We start from the raw sequence: 18,902 nt of genomic DNA, 5'->3' as shown, positions 1-18,902 counted from the left end.
AGATGGACTTAACCTCAGATATTGCGTGTTATATGACTCAGAACCAAAAGGCAGTTTTCTGCACATATATCAAAAAATTAGTGATTGGTTTATATGTTTCTTTACTAAGCTTTTAATTCCAATTCAGCATTTGACTTGTCTGAGCATGAGAATCATAACAAAAAATAAAATTTTTTTTAAAAATACTCAGAATATATTTAAAGATGAAAGTTTAAGGTAAAGATTTGCATAAAATTTTAACCTTTGCTTGTAAATAAGTGAACATTTTTATACATTTATGTTTACAGAATGAACATACCATCCTTAAAGAGTTTTTTTTTCACAGTTTTACCCTTTCCAATTTAAAATTTTCAAAATGCTGAAACTAGAAGATGTCAGCCTTTTTTCACAAGACATCGTTGTGCCTTTGGAAATCATCATTTTTGGAAATCTGGTCAGTTGTCACAGAATCAGTTCTGTTTGGAATACCGTTTTAAAATGAAAAACACGTTTTTTCTTTTTGTTTGAAGAGTCCAAAGAGCGCAGGGTCTAAGGTGCTTTTCGCAGGTGGAGTAGAGCAGCTTCCGGGGCAGCCTTTGGATTCTGAGTTGTGGTGTGCCTGTGTGGATGGGCGAACCCAGAGGGTTGACCTAGACCGCTGGCTTGCGCGCTTTTTGACTCAGACCCTTGTTTTACATCATGGTGCAGTAGACCTGTGCGTGGGTGTGCCCTACATTAATATAGAACAAGTTTCAAAAGCGATGCTTATCCTTACTGTATGTGAGGTACTCATACTTTTCTGTTCTCTTTCCTTCTCTTTTTTTAATGCTATTCTTGACCCATGAAATTGATTTTACGATCCACTAATGGTCTACAACTTAAAGTTTGAAAAACTGATCTAGACCAAAATCAGGCTCCCAGCAATACTGACGACTGGAAAAGGTTTTGGGAGCATTTATATATAGCATCATGGAATTCAATGTGAAAAGTGAACATCTATAGTTTAGAGAATTATTGATTCTGTTGAGTATAGGTTAGATTTTTATTAGAAATATTTTTTGGCTTTATTCACAAGCTGATTATGTTAGGAGTCTAACTCCATATTTTTTAGATCCTGTGTCTAAAAAACTCTAAAAAGTAGTATTCAGCATGGATTTCTGAATTGTGAAAAACAAACATTCCAACTTATTCAAATTTGGAAAACAACATCTTAGTTAATATTTGATGCATGAGAACAAGAATACACTTCACCTTTGTGAAAGGAGGCTACTGGGAAAGGTTTTTGTTTGGAAATTTTCACTTAAAAGAATGGTTTGGATCAGGTTGTAACAGTTTGTTGAAGTTGTTAGCAAAACAAGTTATAATCACGTTGGAAGTGAAAATAACAAGGCACTCATCTACCTTAAGTTTCAATAAAACTCTGTATGGATGTTTTACTGAAAGGGCCATTTTACTATTTTCCCACCATTTTGGAAAATTTTTTAATGAAATATAATTTGGGATAATTGTTTTACTTTGCCCTATTTTATTTGCCTATATGAATATATTGCCTAATAAAAATAATTATGATGATACTTTGCATTTATGTAAATTTTAAACTAAAAAAATCACTTAATGTTACAAAGACATAAATACAGATGTGGTAAGTGCTATCAAAGAAGCTGTCAGATGGTGCGAGACCCACAGGAAGCCTGTAATAGAGGGTGAGGGGAGGCCTCACTGAGAAGAGGGGAAGCACTTCCGTGCACTCTCACTGGTTCACCCCGGGCAGATAGTATCGCGTTCATTTTGCGGATCACTGAGCCCGGCTCAGAGTGGGTAGGTGACTCTTGCAGGCTTTCGAAGCCAGCAAGTGGTGAGCCAGTTTGAATCTTCAGACTGCTTGTCTGGTTCTCTTCACACCATATTACATTGCTCCTCCAAATTCGCCTGACATTGATGAACTGTGCTAACATTAGATGAGTTACAGTAGCACACTCCCCACTGCTTATAAACCTGCAAAATGAAGTTAGTATCATTTTAAGTAGTCAAATGGATTTTTTCCTAGAATATTTATTATTACTCCTATAGGGCAATAGAGCATATATTTGCTATTATATAGAACTTTAAATTTCAGTATTCATAATATCTCATTTTTTACAAGGACTTGTTTTTTACTCTAAAGTTTACACTTAATAAACAACTCAGAAAGTTCCCTTGTGTGTACCTTAAAGTAATAAATATTTAATGACTTAATTCTGTGTGCTCTAGTAATTGTAACAAATTTGAAAATGTTCAGTGCTTACGTAGTCATGGTTATGTAGGATTTAATTTTCTTGGCAAAAGTGGAGCAGTAGGGGAGGGACAGTTTATGACTGAGGCAACAGGCAGGGACAAGCCTGCTTTGGGCATTAGCAGCACTGGTGTGATGGGAGGGAGGGGGGGAACCACAGAAGAAAGGGAAGATGGCATAGCTGCTGGAGCTAGGGGAAGAAGCCCCTTGCTTTATAAGTATGACTTCCAGGTTACCTCTCTTGCTTATTACTTAGGTGTCCTTGGCATTAGTGACACATGGCGAAATGTCATATGACGTTAGGAGCACCATATGTAAAGCTGTTTTTATTTACTTAATGTGCTCAGTACTATAGCAATCTAAATAAATAAACAAGCAAGCAAGTAAAGTCACCATCATTTGGGGTGTTGATAAATCATTTTACTTTGGAAGCTATCTAGATAGGCATTTGGCTGGGTTTCTTTTTTCTTTCTTAGGAAGAAACAAACAAATACCTCTTTGACTTGTGGGATCTTTCAGTTTTCTTATTACCAGTCTGCTGAGATGATATCATTTGGTTATTTGTGATTCTTCACCTTTGAGGTTCTGTTTTAAATTGTTATATATATTGAAAAGAACATTTTATATAATCTTTTAATAATTTATTCTCTAAAGGAATATAATAAAATACAGTATACAGCTTTAAAGTTTTTAATAGGCATATTTTTAAAGAAAATAAGGAATAAAAAGCGTATATTTCACCATTCTATTACCCAGGTTTGTTAGCAGGGAGACTCCAGGGGAAAATATATTTATGGATGTTATATGCCTTTTGACTAATACACGGCATAAGCATAACTTGGAACGTTGTCTTTCAGAACTTAAGGAAGGGAAGAGGAAGGGCACTAACATTTGCTGAATGCCTCCCACGTGCCAGGCACTGTGCTAGACACTTTGACATACATTGCAGGGTGTATTGTGAGTATTAAATGAGATACTGTATCCCCATTTTACAGATGAGGAAACTGAACTTGCCCCAAGTCACATGGCTGGTAAGTGGCAAAGCTGGACTAGAACCCAGACTCCAAACCCCATGTTTTTTCTGCTGTACCGTGTTTAAAGCTTGCAAAGAGAGGTATGAAGTTAATGACCAGAATTGAGTTCTAGGAATTTTCTTTTCCCATGAAATATTTGATACTCAATTTAAAGATTTTTTTTCCATGTCAAGAGTTATATGGTTGGAAACACTATAATTAGAACATCTCTGCTTCTAAAATGTCGGGTTAGATGACTAACATCTGAGGAAAGATTGAAGAAATAATGCCTTTTTCAAGAAGGGCCAGTTTGAATAAATATGTAGCATCTTGTAGGGCTTTCCAGGTCTTAGTGTTAAAGACTTAAAGACTTAGCTATAATGATAGCTAATGAAAGTCTTATAAGACTGCTTATTTTAAACATTCCAAATGACAGTGGGCTTGTGCAAAACCCAGGGAAGTTCAGAATTTACTTCATAGCGCACGTGTAAACTCACCAAGCACCAATTATATGTCACGTTCTGTGCTAGATTCTAAGGTAAAAAAGATATGCCAGACTTGTCTTTAAAGCTTTCACTGCCTTAGAATAAAATTAGTGTATAAATATATTTTTCTTATTATCTTTCCCCAATCATGAGTTTAAAGTCCCCACTGATGATCCATTTATTTTCAGAAATAATTTATACAATGAAACGCTAGAATAAAAATCAATTTGGACACTTTTAGTAGTTAGATGGAACAGGAATTGGCCTTTATAAGAGTGCAGGCATAAGATATGTCATCAAAGGACACAGGATGGTTCTTTGATCTGTAAGCCCAGGTATCTTATCTGCTTTAAATTACCACTGAATTCTTAATACTAGAAACTGGAGCTAACTAAGATAAAAAACTTTTTTATAACTTGTTTCAAAAACAAAACTTTTTGACGTTTGGATTTCCTCAAAACAAGAGATGCTCTTTGCTCTTATCTTCTTAATGTATTTACTAATAAGATCCTATTTGAATATGTGGGATTTATCCATTCATATTTGTTCAGTGACCATTAGAAGTGTACCTTCTTATAGATTCTTTGGGATATTACAGAAATTTATACTAATTCCTACTAATTTATACTAATTCATATTTCTGGCTTGAACTAATGAGCTGCAATCTGACTTTTGTCAAAGGAGATAAAAGGAATATAGTATGTCTAAAAAATTGTAATAAAACCCAGTTTGTTAGCTAACATCCCAGAACTAGTACATCCAAGTATATCATTCTCTTCCACATTATCATTTGAGCGGTTGCTGAAAATGTTTTAAGAATGCCTCTTTTGGAATTGCCATTATCCTTGATAGTGCCGAATATGTTCCTTTGAGGGTGGTTTCAGCTTTTGGAAACAGGCAAAAGTTTAGAACCATTTCAGATTCTAAGACCAATGAATGAGCTTTATTTTTCATCTGTGAAGTATTCCCACCCCCCTTATTTCCTTTTTTCAAAAAAATGGATACTCTTCAACTAACTTTTGTATATCATGTAAGCATTCTGCTCTAACTTTGCAGTAGAGAAAATAGCAGATGTATATAAAACCAGAGAGGGTGTAATGAACTCCTCTGTACCTTTCTGTTGATTTTATTGCACTTCTCAGTGAGCCGTGTTTGGAAAGAACAACCCTGGACCAAGGTCTGCATCTTTGCCGTGTGCAAACGTCAGTCTGATAACACCTCAACTTCTCATTCGTCACTGGCTATTGTTCCAGTTGTAGAAAGCCTGAGTCCCCTGCAGCTGTTCCATTGTTTCAACCTTTATTATCCCATAACTTTCTTCCCTGGATGTGGATAAAGAGAAGAGAGGAGAGAACTATGTCATTCTGTGCTCTATTTTATCTCCTCTGACAAAATGATAAAATACATATTTAAAAAAATGTTCAGTATGTTAACAGTTTATAACTGGTTTTAAAATTGTGTTACATTTTTCAAAGCTATAAAATTTTCTGTGACATACAGTGAGACATCTATGTATACAGTATTTTTAAATAGTCACAAAAACAAATTTAGAATTTTTCCCAAGGTTGTCAATAGAGATTTTGCTAGTGAACATTATATTTATCACAGTTACTATTTATCACCATTGTTTTTTTAAATTACATACAGAAGGAAGAAGTAGTACAACCTTATAAGTGGTATTTTTACTAATCTTATGAAGACCTTTAATGATCTTCTCCCAAAGCCATATTTTTTATTGTTTTAGTCTTTCACCTTATTCTTGAGCCCTCAGGAGAAAACAAACCTGACATTTACCCAAAAAGAAGCACATAGATAAATTTTTGACAGATCTTTTAAACTACTTGGCCATTTTCACTGATACTATCCTATTTAAGTGAAAAAGTCTTTGACTTCCTTTTGGGTAAAATTTTAGTTCTTACTCAGTGGGTATAATACATTTTATTGAAATATGGAAGTGATTGGCATTTGGTTCAGACCAATTTTTACAGGATTTAGTAACTTTCTTTAAACGTTTTTCTTGCGTTTAGCTTGTAATATCCTGTCAGGATGTCACATTAACTCTGGACCATACATTCTCAAAATTGAAATATTGGTGGTAGAAATGTGTTTCATCACTTAAATCCATCTGTCTTTTCTGGGAAGCTATGTTTATTGCAGTAGAGAGAGAAATTTTGAATATAAATTAGGACATTTTGAGGACTTTTAGTACTCAATATGAATACTAAATAAATATTAAGTCTATCATTTAACTATGGTTATACAATAATTAGGAAATATTTTTAAAAAATGAATACTTAGAAATGTATTATCCCAAGAAACCTAAGAAAGACAAAAATGATCATTCCCCAGAGAAACCACTTTTAAGTAGAGCTTTGCTGCTTTGTTTTTGACTTTTAACTGAAAATACGGTGAGCTGGTATTTTCCTTCAGCACCTCAGTCCTCCTCTGTTAGTAGGACTTACACTTGAAGACGTTTGGTAACTGTTTCAGGCATGATACAGGGTACAGGAAAGTCTCCTGCCTGGAATAGGCAGAGGATGGAGATGTTCTGCTTAATCAGAATTTTTGCAGTGGTGTGCTAGAGCCGGCTCCTGCTGGTTTGCTAGAGCTGATTGTTAAATTTTCAGGATTTTTGTGAACTGGTTGTTGAAACAGTCATTATTAAAAATTTATACACACACACACGCACATACATTTAACAAATAAATTACATTAAAAACGACAATAAATACTCAAAACATCATTTCTAATTATTTTATCTATGTTCTTGAGGTTATTTACATCTGTTTTATCGGTATGGTGTGGTACTTACTGTGTATCTCTTCCCAACTCTGCATTCAGTGAAGTCACATTGGTAGCTTGAATTTGGCCATGGTGAAAGAACTCATGTCATGGGAAAGACAGATGCTACAGGTCCGGGCCAACAACCCCAGAGAGCTGGTTGTTAAATGTTTATCAGCACACCACTGATTTTAGGCTAGGACATTTTTCTACTTTAAATGTATAGAGCATGCTGAATGTCATTGTTCCAAATGTTGAAGAAGATCTTTGATACCTGAGATTTCTGTAATACTCAGAATAATCATCTTAAGTGTTAGCAAGATCACCTCTAATGACATGTAAGAAGAAGTATGTTATTTTCAGGTCAGTTCTATATAAAATATCAAGTTGTAAATTGTTCATATAAGCTTGTAATATTTTGTTTTATTGTAGCTGCCACTGGTGACATGCCAACTTACCAGATCCGAGCTCCCACTACTGCTTTGCCACAGGGGGTAGTGATGGCTGCCTCACCAGGAAGTTTGCACAGTCCCCAGCAACTGGCAGAAGAGGCAACACGCAAACGAGAGCTGAGGCTAATGAAAAACAGGTAAGATGTTTCACTGGATATCAGCAACCACTTATAGGACCTATAATTTATTACTGTGGGTCTTAAAGAAAATTACTTTTCCTAAGCTATTTCTCCCCAGTTTAGTGTTATATGGCATTTTTATGTTGGTTTGTGCCCTATGTGTGATGATAATTAGATTTTCTTCTAGTCAGAATTCTTAGCTGTGAAACTATTTCATCAGCAAGAGGTATATACCTATGTTTTGTAAGGGTAATGTCTAAAAGATTCATTTATTTTTTTAGTGACGATGGAAGGGCTTTATTACAAATAAAGATTTCTTTTGTACTTAGTATTTGTGAAGTAGGTGATAAGTATAATTTTTTAGCTTCTTTATGAGCAAAATAAATATAGGGGTGAGTTAAGAATTTTATAAGTCTTTTACTTCTAAGTAGTTTCTTTTTATCTACCTTGTAACTTTGCTTTTTTCTCTATTATACAGGAATTCCTATTCTGATCATTTCTAGTCTAGTGCAAATACAAAACAACAGAAAGAATTAAAATTACACCTGTCCCCACCACTTAGAGATACTTACTAATATTATAGTATGTATACTTCCAGTCTGTTCTCTTTTTCTCACTTATTCTTACACCATACCTCTATAATTTTATTTTTTAAACAGCACTATATCATAAAAATGCTATTTTCCAAAATTCTTTTTCATTTAACTGACATGTTATTTATTGGTTTAGTTTTTATTATGGAGAATGGTGCAAATTAATCTGATTTTCAAAATGAACAGAATATGATATGAGTTTTCCCAGCAGTTTTGTCACCATATTCTTAAGTGTTAAATAATGTCCTCATTGTAAGAAAACAAAACATTTCAGATGGGATCATGTGCTTGCCTATGGTTAGGACCACATGGTGGTAGTTAATTTACTGGGTGTTAGCAACCTAGTTAATCTAGATATTGTGGCTTCTGAGCCTCTAAAATTTGGAAATAGTGCTGAGTTCATCACTGTCCCTTGTAACTGAGTGTGAACCAGTAGTAGCTATATTCAGGTTACTAATAGCCTTTTAAATGCCACAATTTGATAGATTGTGGGACTCCTTAAGTTGGCCACAGTTCCCAAGCTTATTAGTTACCACAGATCACTAGGTGGAGTTTTGCACCCCGGAGAACTCAACAGACAACCAGAAATAGGATCACTCAGATAAACACATCTTTCTCAGTGTTTGTGCCAGGTTTACCGAATCATCCTGGATTCAGAAATTCTGCAGGGGCTGAGTGGGTGGCGCTCACTTCTATCATAGTTGTTTTATGGAAGTCTTGTTGTCAGATCCCTGACTTTGATCGGATGAAGGAATATGGATACTTCACACCTGCACTTGCAGAGATCTCAGGACCTAGGGATATCATTGCCTCTGGTCACAGAATGTACACTGTGAGGTTCAGTTTAGAGATATAAAATGTGATAATAATGCAAACTATAAACTTGTTCATTGATGTCTTACTTTCCCAAAGAAAATAAAAAGGAAGAACTAAGAAGTAGCCTTCTTATTTCCCTTTTGTCATTATTCTCCACCTTTATTTTTAGATTAAAAAATTTTGTCAGTAGAATTACCAAAATGAAATAGATAAAATATGAGGTAGTGGGTTCCTAGAAACATGCCCCACAACTACCCACGCATACATGTGAGATCTCCCTGAGGAAAAAAAAATCATAAAATTTGGGGTTTTAAAAACATAATTAGCTGCTAGTAACTCTTGGGTAGCGTTTGTGTTTGGGCTGTAAATAACTAAGGGAAATGGAGGCTTAACCTTGCAGGTGGTGTTGTGGTCTTACATAGCTGGTCCAAAGGTATGCGCGGCCAGAACAAAGGCCAGCAGGGTCATCAAGGATCCAGGCTCCTGCCTGCCTTGTCATCTTTAGCGTGTGACATTTGTTCTTGTGATCACGGCATGGCTGCCCCACCTCTAAGCTTTGCATTAGGCAGGAAAATTGAGCTAAAAATTGAGGCTAGCTGAGTCTGGCCCTTGTGAAAACTTTTCCTAGAAGACCCTACTGGCAGCTTTCACCCCATTCCATTGACTAGAAATAGTTCATAGAAGCCCTAGCTGCAACGGATTCTGAGAAGGGTCAATTTTAGCTTTCCAAATCTCAGTTTCAGAGCAAGACAAGAGAAGAGCAGAGGGTAAATGGCTATTAGGTTGCTCAATATCTGCTGAGCAAGTATCGTATGTAACTTTTAGGTACTTTATTTCTGTTGTTTCTTTTAACTCACATGTAGCTCTCACGTGAGAATAGGTCTGGTTATTATCCTTACTTTACAGATGAGAAAGTGTGCTTCAGAGAGGTTAAGTAATAAGTTGGTTAAGATCACATAGCCCAAACTGGACAGAACCTGGACGGTTCTTTATTCCAGAGCCAGCCCACTTCTCTAAAACACCTGAGTCACCTCAAAAAGACCTCAACGTCAGCTTCAGATTTAACTTCATGGAAAGGATGTAGGTTTTACTTCTTAACGTGAAAGACCTCTTATACGTTGTCTCTTTTTATTCTTTGGGTGGCATTTATAATAGATATTTAATTATATTTTCACCAATCCAGTGACAGTTTTTATTTCTTTATAGCCTTGTCAATTTTTCCTCTTTGCCATGTATTTCCTCTCCATGCTGAGGATATATCCAGACAAATGCAAGGCCTGAAAACTGAGCTAACTATTAATAGAAGAAACAGGTGTTTTCCATAGCTGAGAAGTACTTAGGAATGTACCGTCTACTGGTGTGATCATTTAAAGCTTTGTGCTTGGAACATTTTGACTCTGGTAACATGCGTGCACGAACACGTGAAATATGAAGTTACGATTACTGTGTGCTATTTATTGTGAACAAGTGAAATTTTAAAAATTAAATATCCCACAACACTCCTATTAGATATTTAAAATTTCATTTACTGGTAACTTGTTTTGTAAAATCACTGTCTTCCTTCTAAATCTAGAATTTAATGTAATGATTTAATCATGAAAACTTTGGTATTAATAAATGTACTTTAGTTCCTTTGTGGAAGAGAGTTGAATTATGTCCCCAAATTGGCAAATGTATAAATGTGCTTGAAATTATTCTTAATTTCGCCTTGCTTATTAATTAGATTAAGTTAATCTTTATCAGATTCAATTCACTTTTACATTTTTTATTTTTTTGTTAACCAGTTGAGAGAGAAGTCTGAGAACTTTGAGTTCACGGGGTGAGTGCATTGTTGTTGGTTGGGAAGTAGGGGTTGATCTTTTCCTGCAGTTCATTGGTATTTCAAGGTCTCTTTTCTGCTGACTTTTGCTTCCCACAGAGAAAACAGAGATAACCAGTTGTTAGTGAGAGTGAACTATCCTAAAAACAGAACTGGCCAATCTGTTGTACACATCACTCCAGGTTCAGAACTGCGGCAAGGCTAATTGGCATTACAGTGACTGGGGTTTAGACATTCAGCGTGACTTTTGTTAAAACGTGTTTGAATTATCTGTTTCAATGTAGGCTGTTTTCATGTGAAGGGTACCCCAAGGGCAGTTATTCTCACTTGAATACTCCAAACTAAAGGTGTTCTGAGCGGGTGTATTCCATAGAGCAGTAAATGATGTCGTTGCCACCGCCTCCCACCCTGAACAAAAGGAGAAAGAGAAGGTGTTGCTGTAGTCATTATTTTTTGGTGGGATGATACCTGAAAATGACTGACTTACCCATCTGTTTATTTAAGCTTGCTGCTGTGGCTGCTGGTCTGCTTTCCTCTGGGCATGCCTGCAGTGCTTTACAATTCAGCATATTGGGCAGTAAATGCGTGTGATGAGCGAACAGGCTTGAAATGTACTTTTGACTTATTCGGTAGCTTCCTTTTCATAATTTTAATTGTGGTGGTCTCATATTCCTTGGTTTAAATTGTCTGAATAATCGAGTATTGTATTGCGTACCTTCCCTTCTTTCCTTCTTTAGTTTTGAGAAGCAGAGTCCATTTCATTTTTGTTTATGAAAATCTGCATGATTTGTTTATTGTTATTTTTATCCATGTTGTTCTCTAGCCAATAAACTGGTTTTTTTGCAGTCGTGATTGATCTTATTTGTTTTACTCAGATTTAGTCTTGAAGAGTTAAAATCTCCAATATTGACATTTCAGGTTTCTGAGGATTAATTTTTTTAATCATTTTTGATCGAATAATGTTGATTCATTGTGATAGAATATGTGGCTTTTGGTGGACAAAAATAACTAAGAGAATCAAAAGGATCTGTGACTGTTTTTGTAGAAATTCCACTTGGGGATGTGTTCTATTTTAGGTTACTGAAAACCATTCTGGTCACTGTTATCATGGAAAGTATGCCCTATGAAAACACAGACACCGTTTGTGAGGAATGCCCACGAACTGACTGCTTTCAAGCTGTTCTTGTTGTCTTAGAGTAGTCTCACAAAATGCTGTGCTTAGTTACACTTGTTGTGTCGCCTTGTACAAACCTTGCCTAGGATTGACTGGCTGTTGAGTTTGGGGGGCAGCTCACTGAGCCACTCTGGATTGTGCTGGAAGGTTGTGCCTGTAGTCATTTGCCTTGTGTTGGTTCCAGGGAAGCTGCCCGGGAGTGTCGCAGGAAGAAGAAAGAATATGTCAAATGTCTTGAAAATCGTGTGGCTGTGCTTGAAAACCAAAACAAGACTCTCATTGAGGAACTCAAGGCCCTCAAAGATCTTTATTGCCATAAAGCAGAGTAACTGTCTTTGACCTGGACCTTGTTTACTGTGAACTCTAATCAAGGCAGGAGATGCAGCAGTTCTACTAATTGTCATGTGGACTTGTGGAGGGGACACTTCTGACCCTTAAGAATCCAGTTTGGCTTAGTGTTTGAGATGGAATTGGGAATGTTGTTCCAAGATTTGGAATGCAGCCATGCTCACATTCACCAAGCTTACTTCCGTTTGTCTGTCAGGAGCATGCAACAAATGTTTTGTTTGCCCTTTGCTTCTGCTTTTTTTCAGGGAAGCTGCTAAAGAATGTCGACGTCGAAAGAAAGAATATGTAAAGTGTCTGGAGAGTCGAGTTGCTGTGCTGGAAGTTCAGAACAAGAAGCTTATAGAGGAACTTGAAACCTTGAAAGACATTTGCTCTCCTAAAACAGATTAGTATAAATATTTGACTATGAACTGATTACAACATGTACAGTTGCTTTTGAAGGCAATACAATATATAGCTGACAAGAATTATGGCTTTTTCCTTTGTATCATTCATCGTATTCTCTAATCTCTAACATTCCCAAAATGCTTCACTGTACGTAGTTAACTCTTAGCTGTAACTTCAGTTTTTTAAAAGAGACAAACTGTAAAAAAATGTATGTAACAAATTCTTAAAATGCAATATTTGTAAGACTTGTTTCAATGCCACATATTTGCAGTTCCCAATCTCTGTCATGAATAGTGTCCTATGCAATAAAATTTTTTGCAGGTCTTTAAAAATCATTTTAGGAAAGGATCATCAAAGATAATGCATCCAGCAGTACAATAAAAGTAAACCACAAAAAATACCTCAGGAAAGAATTGAAAGAAAGAGTTGAAAGACTCTAATGACATGCCTATGTGAAAATAATAGCCTATAAATGAATTTATGGCATTTGCAGATTTTTATATTAGTTGCGTTGTAAAGGAAATATTGTATTGCTGTCCTTGAATGCCATAGTTGAGAGTTTTTAATAGAACCATGTTGGTTACACTTTGTAGTGTTTGGTGCTCATTTAACTATCTGAACATTGACAACAGTTTTTACTCTATTGTGTAATATAAAGATCTTGCAGAAGTTCTTAGTGTTGGTTTGATGTTACCTAATGAAAGTTACAACAACTTTTTAATATCTGGAATGACTTAAAAGTTAGAATTGCGCTTGCATACCTTCAAAGGTAGGCAAGCCGATGTCTACATTGGGTCATGATCTCCGCGCATGCTCTTTCTGCCATCTCATCAGAAGGACGGCCCAGAGCTTTCTCACAGAAGAGCAGCTACTAGAGATTCAGCTTGGGTGATGGCGTGGGCCTTTCTGCAGATGGTCTGGAAATCTCCTGCTAATGACCCTCTATTTTGAGGTTTAGCTAACAACCGTAGGAGTTTTAAAGTAAAAACAAAAACAACCCAAGATGTTATTTTCCATTTTAAAACAGCTTGAAGTTTATATTAGATCAAATATTTTTACATCAGCACATTCGGATGAAGTTCATTACATCGAGACAGCAGTGCTGTTGGTGGTATCCACATTTCATTCTGTTTTATGATAAAAAGCTCCAGGTGTAAGCTCAAAGCCCTCACTACAGGATGCCGTCATCTTGACACTCTTGAGAGTGTGGAACACACTCTGCAATCTTTCCTGCCATCACTTCCAATTTGTTAAGTGTGACCCCAGCCCTGGTTTCAGTAGCGGAACCGGTCAGTGTGTGTAGGGAGCTACAGAAACAGGAGGTCGCTGTGTAGTGTCTAACTGCTGTCCCCACGTCCTCATCATTCTTTCACTTCATCTGTGATTCCCAGAAGGCAGGGCATGCCATTTTTACCTTTCCTTAGAAATACTTATTCTTCCTTCAGAGTCTGAGCTCTGAATTTCTTTTATCTCAGTTTTTGTCTTTTCTTCTACAGAGAAGATAAGGAAAGAAAACAAGGAAGAAAAGAGGAAAGGAAAACTCTGAGTTTCAGGTGAAGGAAAATGGTGGTTTGTACTCAGTCGGTCAGTCAGTCAGTCTTTAAATCAAATGTGTGCTCAGAGAGGTAGACGCTGAGAGGGAGACACAGGAATAAGCAAACAAGATGTGACAAATTTAGAGGCAGGGGCTGGCCCGGTGGCGCAGCAGTTAAGTTCACACGTTCCGCTGCGGCAGCCGGGGTTTACTGGTTCAGATTCCTGGTGCAGACATGGCAGGCCACGCTGTGGCAGGCGTCCCACGTATAAAGTAGAGGAAGATGGGCAGGGATGTTAGCTCAGGGCTAGTCTTCCCCAAAAAGAAAAAAGTTAGAGGCAGTAATTGCTATTTGTTAGAGAAAGATGTAGGCAGGTGTTAAATAAGAAATTATTCACGTAGGAGGCAGACTTTGAACTGAGCGTTGAAGTAGGTGGTGGTGCTGGGGAGGAGGGTATTCCAGATGGGGAATGCAGAGCCTGCGCTCTACTCCAAGGAGCCCGAATTTAGGAGATGGGGGTGGGGTGCAAAGTTAGTACTCACACAAGAGTTAGAGAGAGAGACAGCATGCATGCGTGTGTGTACTCCACTCTATGAAATGGGTTCTGTCATTTCAGAGGAAGGGAATTGCATCTGATTACTGGGGACCACAGATAGCAGGTGCCTCTCCCCCGCACCGCCCACACCCAGTGGTTTAAACAATAAGGAAATTTCATTATCTCACAGAACAAGAAGTTCAGAGGTATAGGAAGTCCCAGGGTTGCTTAATTTAGTGACTTAACAGTGGCATCGCCGCCACGTTCTTCCTGCGCCCTGTTTAGGCTGGTCCCCTGATCCTAACACATATTGCTGCCACAGTTGCGGGCTCCAGGGAGGGAACAGACAGCACCCCTTTCTTCTGTCCTGTTTTAGGAGCAAGAAAAACTGGCACAGAAGACTTTTGGCAGCAGAGTCCCTGAGTCTCAGCAGCTAGGTTTTCATCATAATCTCCTTCCTTAACCAATCCTGGCAGGGAGAATGCAAACAGGAGCTCTGGATTACTAGCTAAGGAAGACTCAGTTCGTGCGGCTGGGAGGGCTCAGGCTTCTGTGAAGCATGTGGCCGTCAGTGTCTGCCATCGGGTTGATGCGTGAGCGCTGATAGTGCCCAGGAAGTTGGGCGCAGCTTTTGAGAGCTGGGGCTTGAGCTCTCAAAGATACGCAGAAACTCTTAATTCTTGCTTATCTCATTTGTCCCTGAAACCAAAGCTTTTGCTACTGAGATAGCATGTTTGGGTAGCCCTCTCTGCAGCCTCAGACAGCTCCTTCTGCAGCCTCTCACTGAAGACAGTGGCGGGCGGTGGGAAGCTGTGTCTGGTACCACAGTGTTGCAGAGAATCCACAACTATCACTGCATTTGTGTCTTTTCTCTTTATCCTAGAAGTTTCAGAATCTGGACTTTTGGACATAAAAATTACTGACCCTGGATCATGGGATTACACCACATTGTCAGATTTAACTTGGTAGTTCATGACGTTAAATCATTAGAAACGGGAAAGTAAAGGAAATGAACTTGTGCCATGTATTTAAGTGTGCTTAAGCACTATGCTTGCCCGAAACCGAGGGCGTTCTGCCTCAGCAAGCGCAGTTTTCCTCATACTCTCATCTCATGTCGAGTACAGGCTGTGCCCTGTTGCCTAAAGTGCACCTTTAAAAATATGAGGACTTGTGAAACCAACATACTGTTTTTCTTATCTACAACTGAAAATCAGTAAGCAATTTGGACACTGAGACAAGCAGAGCTGTTGCCATTGGCTGGCCAGGACGTGACACTGCTCTGTCGTAGTGTACCAGGAAACTTCAGCAGGCCTCCCCTTTTCTAAGGGCATCCTAAAGACGCAGGCCCGATTCTGAGCCACTCAAGCATAGTGGGTTTTAATCTTTATGCTTTGTGTGTAGCTTATTTCCTCATAAATTCATTTTCTCGTAATTACATTTCATATTTACACATTTTAGAATTCCAAATGTATTTTTAACACAAAGCATTTTTTTTTAAGATTTTATTTTTTCCTTTTTCTCCCCAAAGCCCCCCAGTACATAGTTCTATATTCTTGGTTGTGGGTCCTTCTAGTTGTGGTATGTGGGACACTGCCTTAGTGTGGTTTGATGAGCAGTGCCATGTCCGCGCCCAGGATTCGAACCAACGAAACACTGGGCCTCCTGCAGCGGAGCACACGAACTTAACCACTCGGCCATGGTGCCAGCCCCTACACAAAGCATTTTTAACACAGTATTGCTTGGTCTTCAAAGATCTGCTTTGCCATGGGATACTGTGTGATGGCTTGCTTTGAGTGAGACTTAAGAGATTTCTTTCCCGGGCCATTCTCTTCACACTTTCACACATAATTCCATCAGGGATGGAAAATATGAATAAGAGGAGGAAACTAACCTTGTGCTTTGTTGTACTCGATTGTACCTGCTCAAATAAAATGCCACCCTTGTTCTTTCCAACTCTGTCTTTTCAAGAGGATGCAGTGTTTTCAGATTTCTTTCTCTATTAAAATAATATTTTAAAAAACAGCATTGAAAAGCTGACCCAGCATGGGTCATTTGGACTACACAACACAACATACACACACACACACACTCACTCACTCACTCACTTCCTGTGCCATCTGTCCTTTCTTTGATTCAGGGCTTTGCCTTCCCTGGGCAGCAGATGCGAGGTGGAGATAAAGCCCTGCTCCGCATCTACAGTAGGAGTTCCTTTGCTTCCTTTGTGTGGAAACCAGTCAAAACCTGAGTCCTCCTGAACCAAAGCTTTTGCTTCTCTCGGTCCCTGTCCTCCCCCAGCTTCTGCCCACACCCTCCCAGGTGTGGGGAGCATGGGTAGGGCAGCGGCCAAGGGCGTGGGAAGCTCGCCTTTCCACTCCCCAACTACTTAAGGGAAGCTGTTACTTTTTAAAAATACAAATTGTGTCTTTTTACTTTTCAAAAATTAACATGGTAAAAAATGCTTTACCTTTTAATATAGATAAGACATACCTGAGATACAAAAATTCAGAAGATAAAACAGGATATATTGAAAAGTCAGTCTCCCCTCCCTGGCTTCAAGCCAGTTGCCCTCCTCGGGGGCAGCCGCTCTCACCAGTCGCTCTTGTGTGAGAGAGAGACCTCTAATTCATTGACCACGCCACCTGTTTCCTTAAGTTACTGTCCCCTCTTCAGGGCCATGTGAGGTGGCGTTTCTAGAAAGAGACACGGTCAGCATGTTCATTCCTTCAAGGCAGCAAGTGAGATAGCGTTAGTGAGACGAGTCCAGAGGTGAGAGGACCGGGGGCGATGGCCACGCTGACTTACCAGCACCTTCACGGGCTTTGTTCAGTCACGTGCTGAGTTATATGGATGCTGTAATTTGTGCACTTGTGATCATCAGACATCATTGCTGCCATTTACTGAGTGCTTACCCTGTGCCAGGTGCCACACGATGGGCCCCACAGGAGCAGAAACCGGCAGGGGGCGCAGCTCCTCTGCCCTGGCAGCTGCCGCCTCGCCTGGACCCAAAGGCAGGAGAGTGACCAGAGAGACGCATGCTGCAGTAGGTGTGGCTGTGGAAAGGTCATCCTGTGGTTCCAAGTGGTTCGGTTTAGGAATACCTGAACCTGTCCTGTTCTAGTGAACAAAGCCGTGTGTTTTTAATATTAATAACTTAAATGTGGATAGTTATTAGCAATGGAGAGACTAGAAATACTCAGACTTCTTAACTAGTGTAGTCATCTTTATGTTACCACGATGCCTCTGTTTTTCTATAAACTAGGTTTTCACCCAGCTTTGGTGAAAGCATAGCTTTCTGAGAAAGCATTTGCCCTAGTCGTCTGAATAGATGGAAACACTGGAAGGAAACCCTGTCATTTGCTGTGCAAAGGTCCAGCTGGTCTCCTCGAAACAATGGGAGGACACAGGAACCCTGCCGGATCCATCATGGCCTACCGCTTTATGAAGGATATTTGACAGATGGTACAATAGTTTCTAGAACAATAGCTCTTAACAAGGCTTGTGATATGTCTTGCTTTCAGTGTCTGGTGAGCTCTGGAAAGCACTGACTTACAGCAGACCAGTGTCAGGCTCGACTTAGGAATAAATTTTTAAATTCTTACTTTTCAAAGCACAGTAGCTACTGGTACACTTTTGAGGAGGTAAGGAGCCCAAATAAAGAGGATTTTAATGAAAATGGGCTTTTTAGATAGAGGATGACACGAGTGTGCCCATATGTTTATTCTGTTTGCCGTTCCGTGTGTCTTGAATGTGGATTCAGTAGGTCAGGGTATTCCTGTTTTTAACCGGTTCCATGCCTGTTTCTGAAGCACACTAATGGAGAACACTGAACTGTATGTTCTGGGGTCAGGCCTTATCCAGTTTTTCCTTCAGTCATGGATGATCTGGAATGGGTGCACTTATCCAGGATTTACTGAGCACATAAGAGTGTTTACTGTCACAACCACAGCTCTACATAATGTGTGTGCTTCTTCTATAACTCCTTGTTTTCTTTGAAACATTCTAAGTCTATGAAGACTTCAAAGCTGATGGGTGATATTTTCTGCCATGGACTCTCCAAGTGTGTGCCAGAGTCCCTTGACAGTAGGGGGTAAAAGCAGTTTTCTCTGATCTAGTTTAGTGAATTTTGTTCACAGTAACCCTGGGAAGTTGTGGGCAAACTGTTATGGGGGAGGGGCAATAATTTGACAAGATCTGAAAACCCTATGAGTGTAGATTTCCCCCAGGAGTATACAGGTACACAGTTACTTGCAAGTAGAATGAGCTATTTGATATAGGAACCTTATCAATTACTTCCAGGTCATAAAGTGTTAGCAAATAAGTGACTTTAAAATAAATCAGTCATTTCTCACTAAATTGCCAATTTTGCTTTTTGCTTATAATTAGTTACTTAGGTGGTTAGAACATAAAGGAAAGGGAGACCAAGGTCCAAGAGTCTTGCTCACCATGTAACCTGTGGGTACCTGTCAGTCCTGGCCACGGGTGGCATCTTAGTTCTTAACCTGTTCAGACTGTTGGCCTCATGAGGGTCGGATAAGCATGATCACACCCCTGGAAGTTATTGATGACATTGGGAAAGTGTTTCATTCACTCTGCG

The 18,902-nt window shown here is 38.8% G+C and overlaps 1 protein-coding gene across 50 annotated transcripts in view; it reads left to right on the top strand.

Annotated features, from left to right (window-relative positions):
- CREM (cAMP responsive element modulator) overlaps positions 1–12,823 on the top strand; it is a 62,176-nt gene extending 49,353 nt beyond the window's left edge. For 14 of the 50 annotated variants that reach the window (XM_070500912.1, XM_044762553.2, XM_070500910.1 and 11 more), the window contains 3 exons: positions 3,247–3,282; positions 6,963–7,119; positions 11,688–12,823. In XM_070500912.1, the coding sequence (XP_070357013.1) occupies positions 3,247–3,282; positions 6,963–7,119; positions 11,688–11,832 (338 nt within the window). In that variant the 3' untranslated portion in view covers positions 11,833–12,823. Of the gene's footprint in view, positions 1–3,246; positions 3,283–6,962; positions 7,120–10,294; positions 10,330–11,687 lie in introns of those variants that run through there. The other 36 variants (XM_044762562.2, XM_044762557.2, XM_044762559.2 and 33 more) reach the window with 4 other exon arrangements.
- Positions 12,824–18,902: the final 6,079 nt, after the last annotated feature.

Source organism: Equus asinus, chromosome 29 (genome assembly GCF_041296235.1).
Source record: "Equus asinus isolate D_3611 breed Donkey chromosome 29, EquAss-T2T_v2, whole genome shotgun sequence".
Taxonomy (NCBI): Eukaryota; Metazoa; Chordata; class Mammalia; order Perissodactyla; family Equidae; genus Equus; species Equus asinus.
Note: the sequence above shows the minus strand (reverse complement) of the source record. Positions and strands in the feature narration are given on the sequence as shown.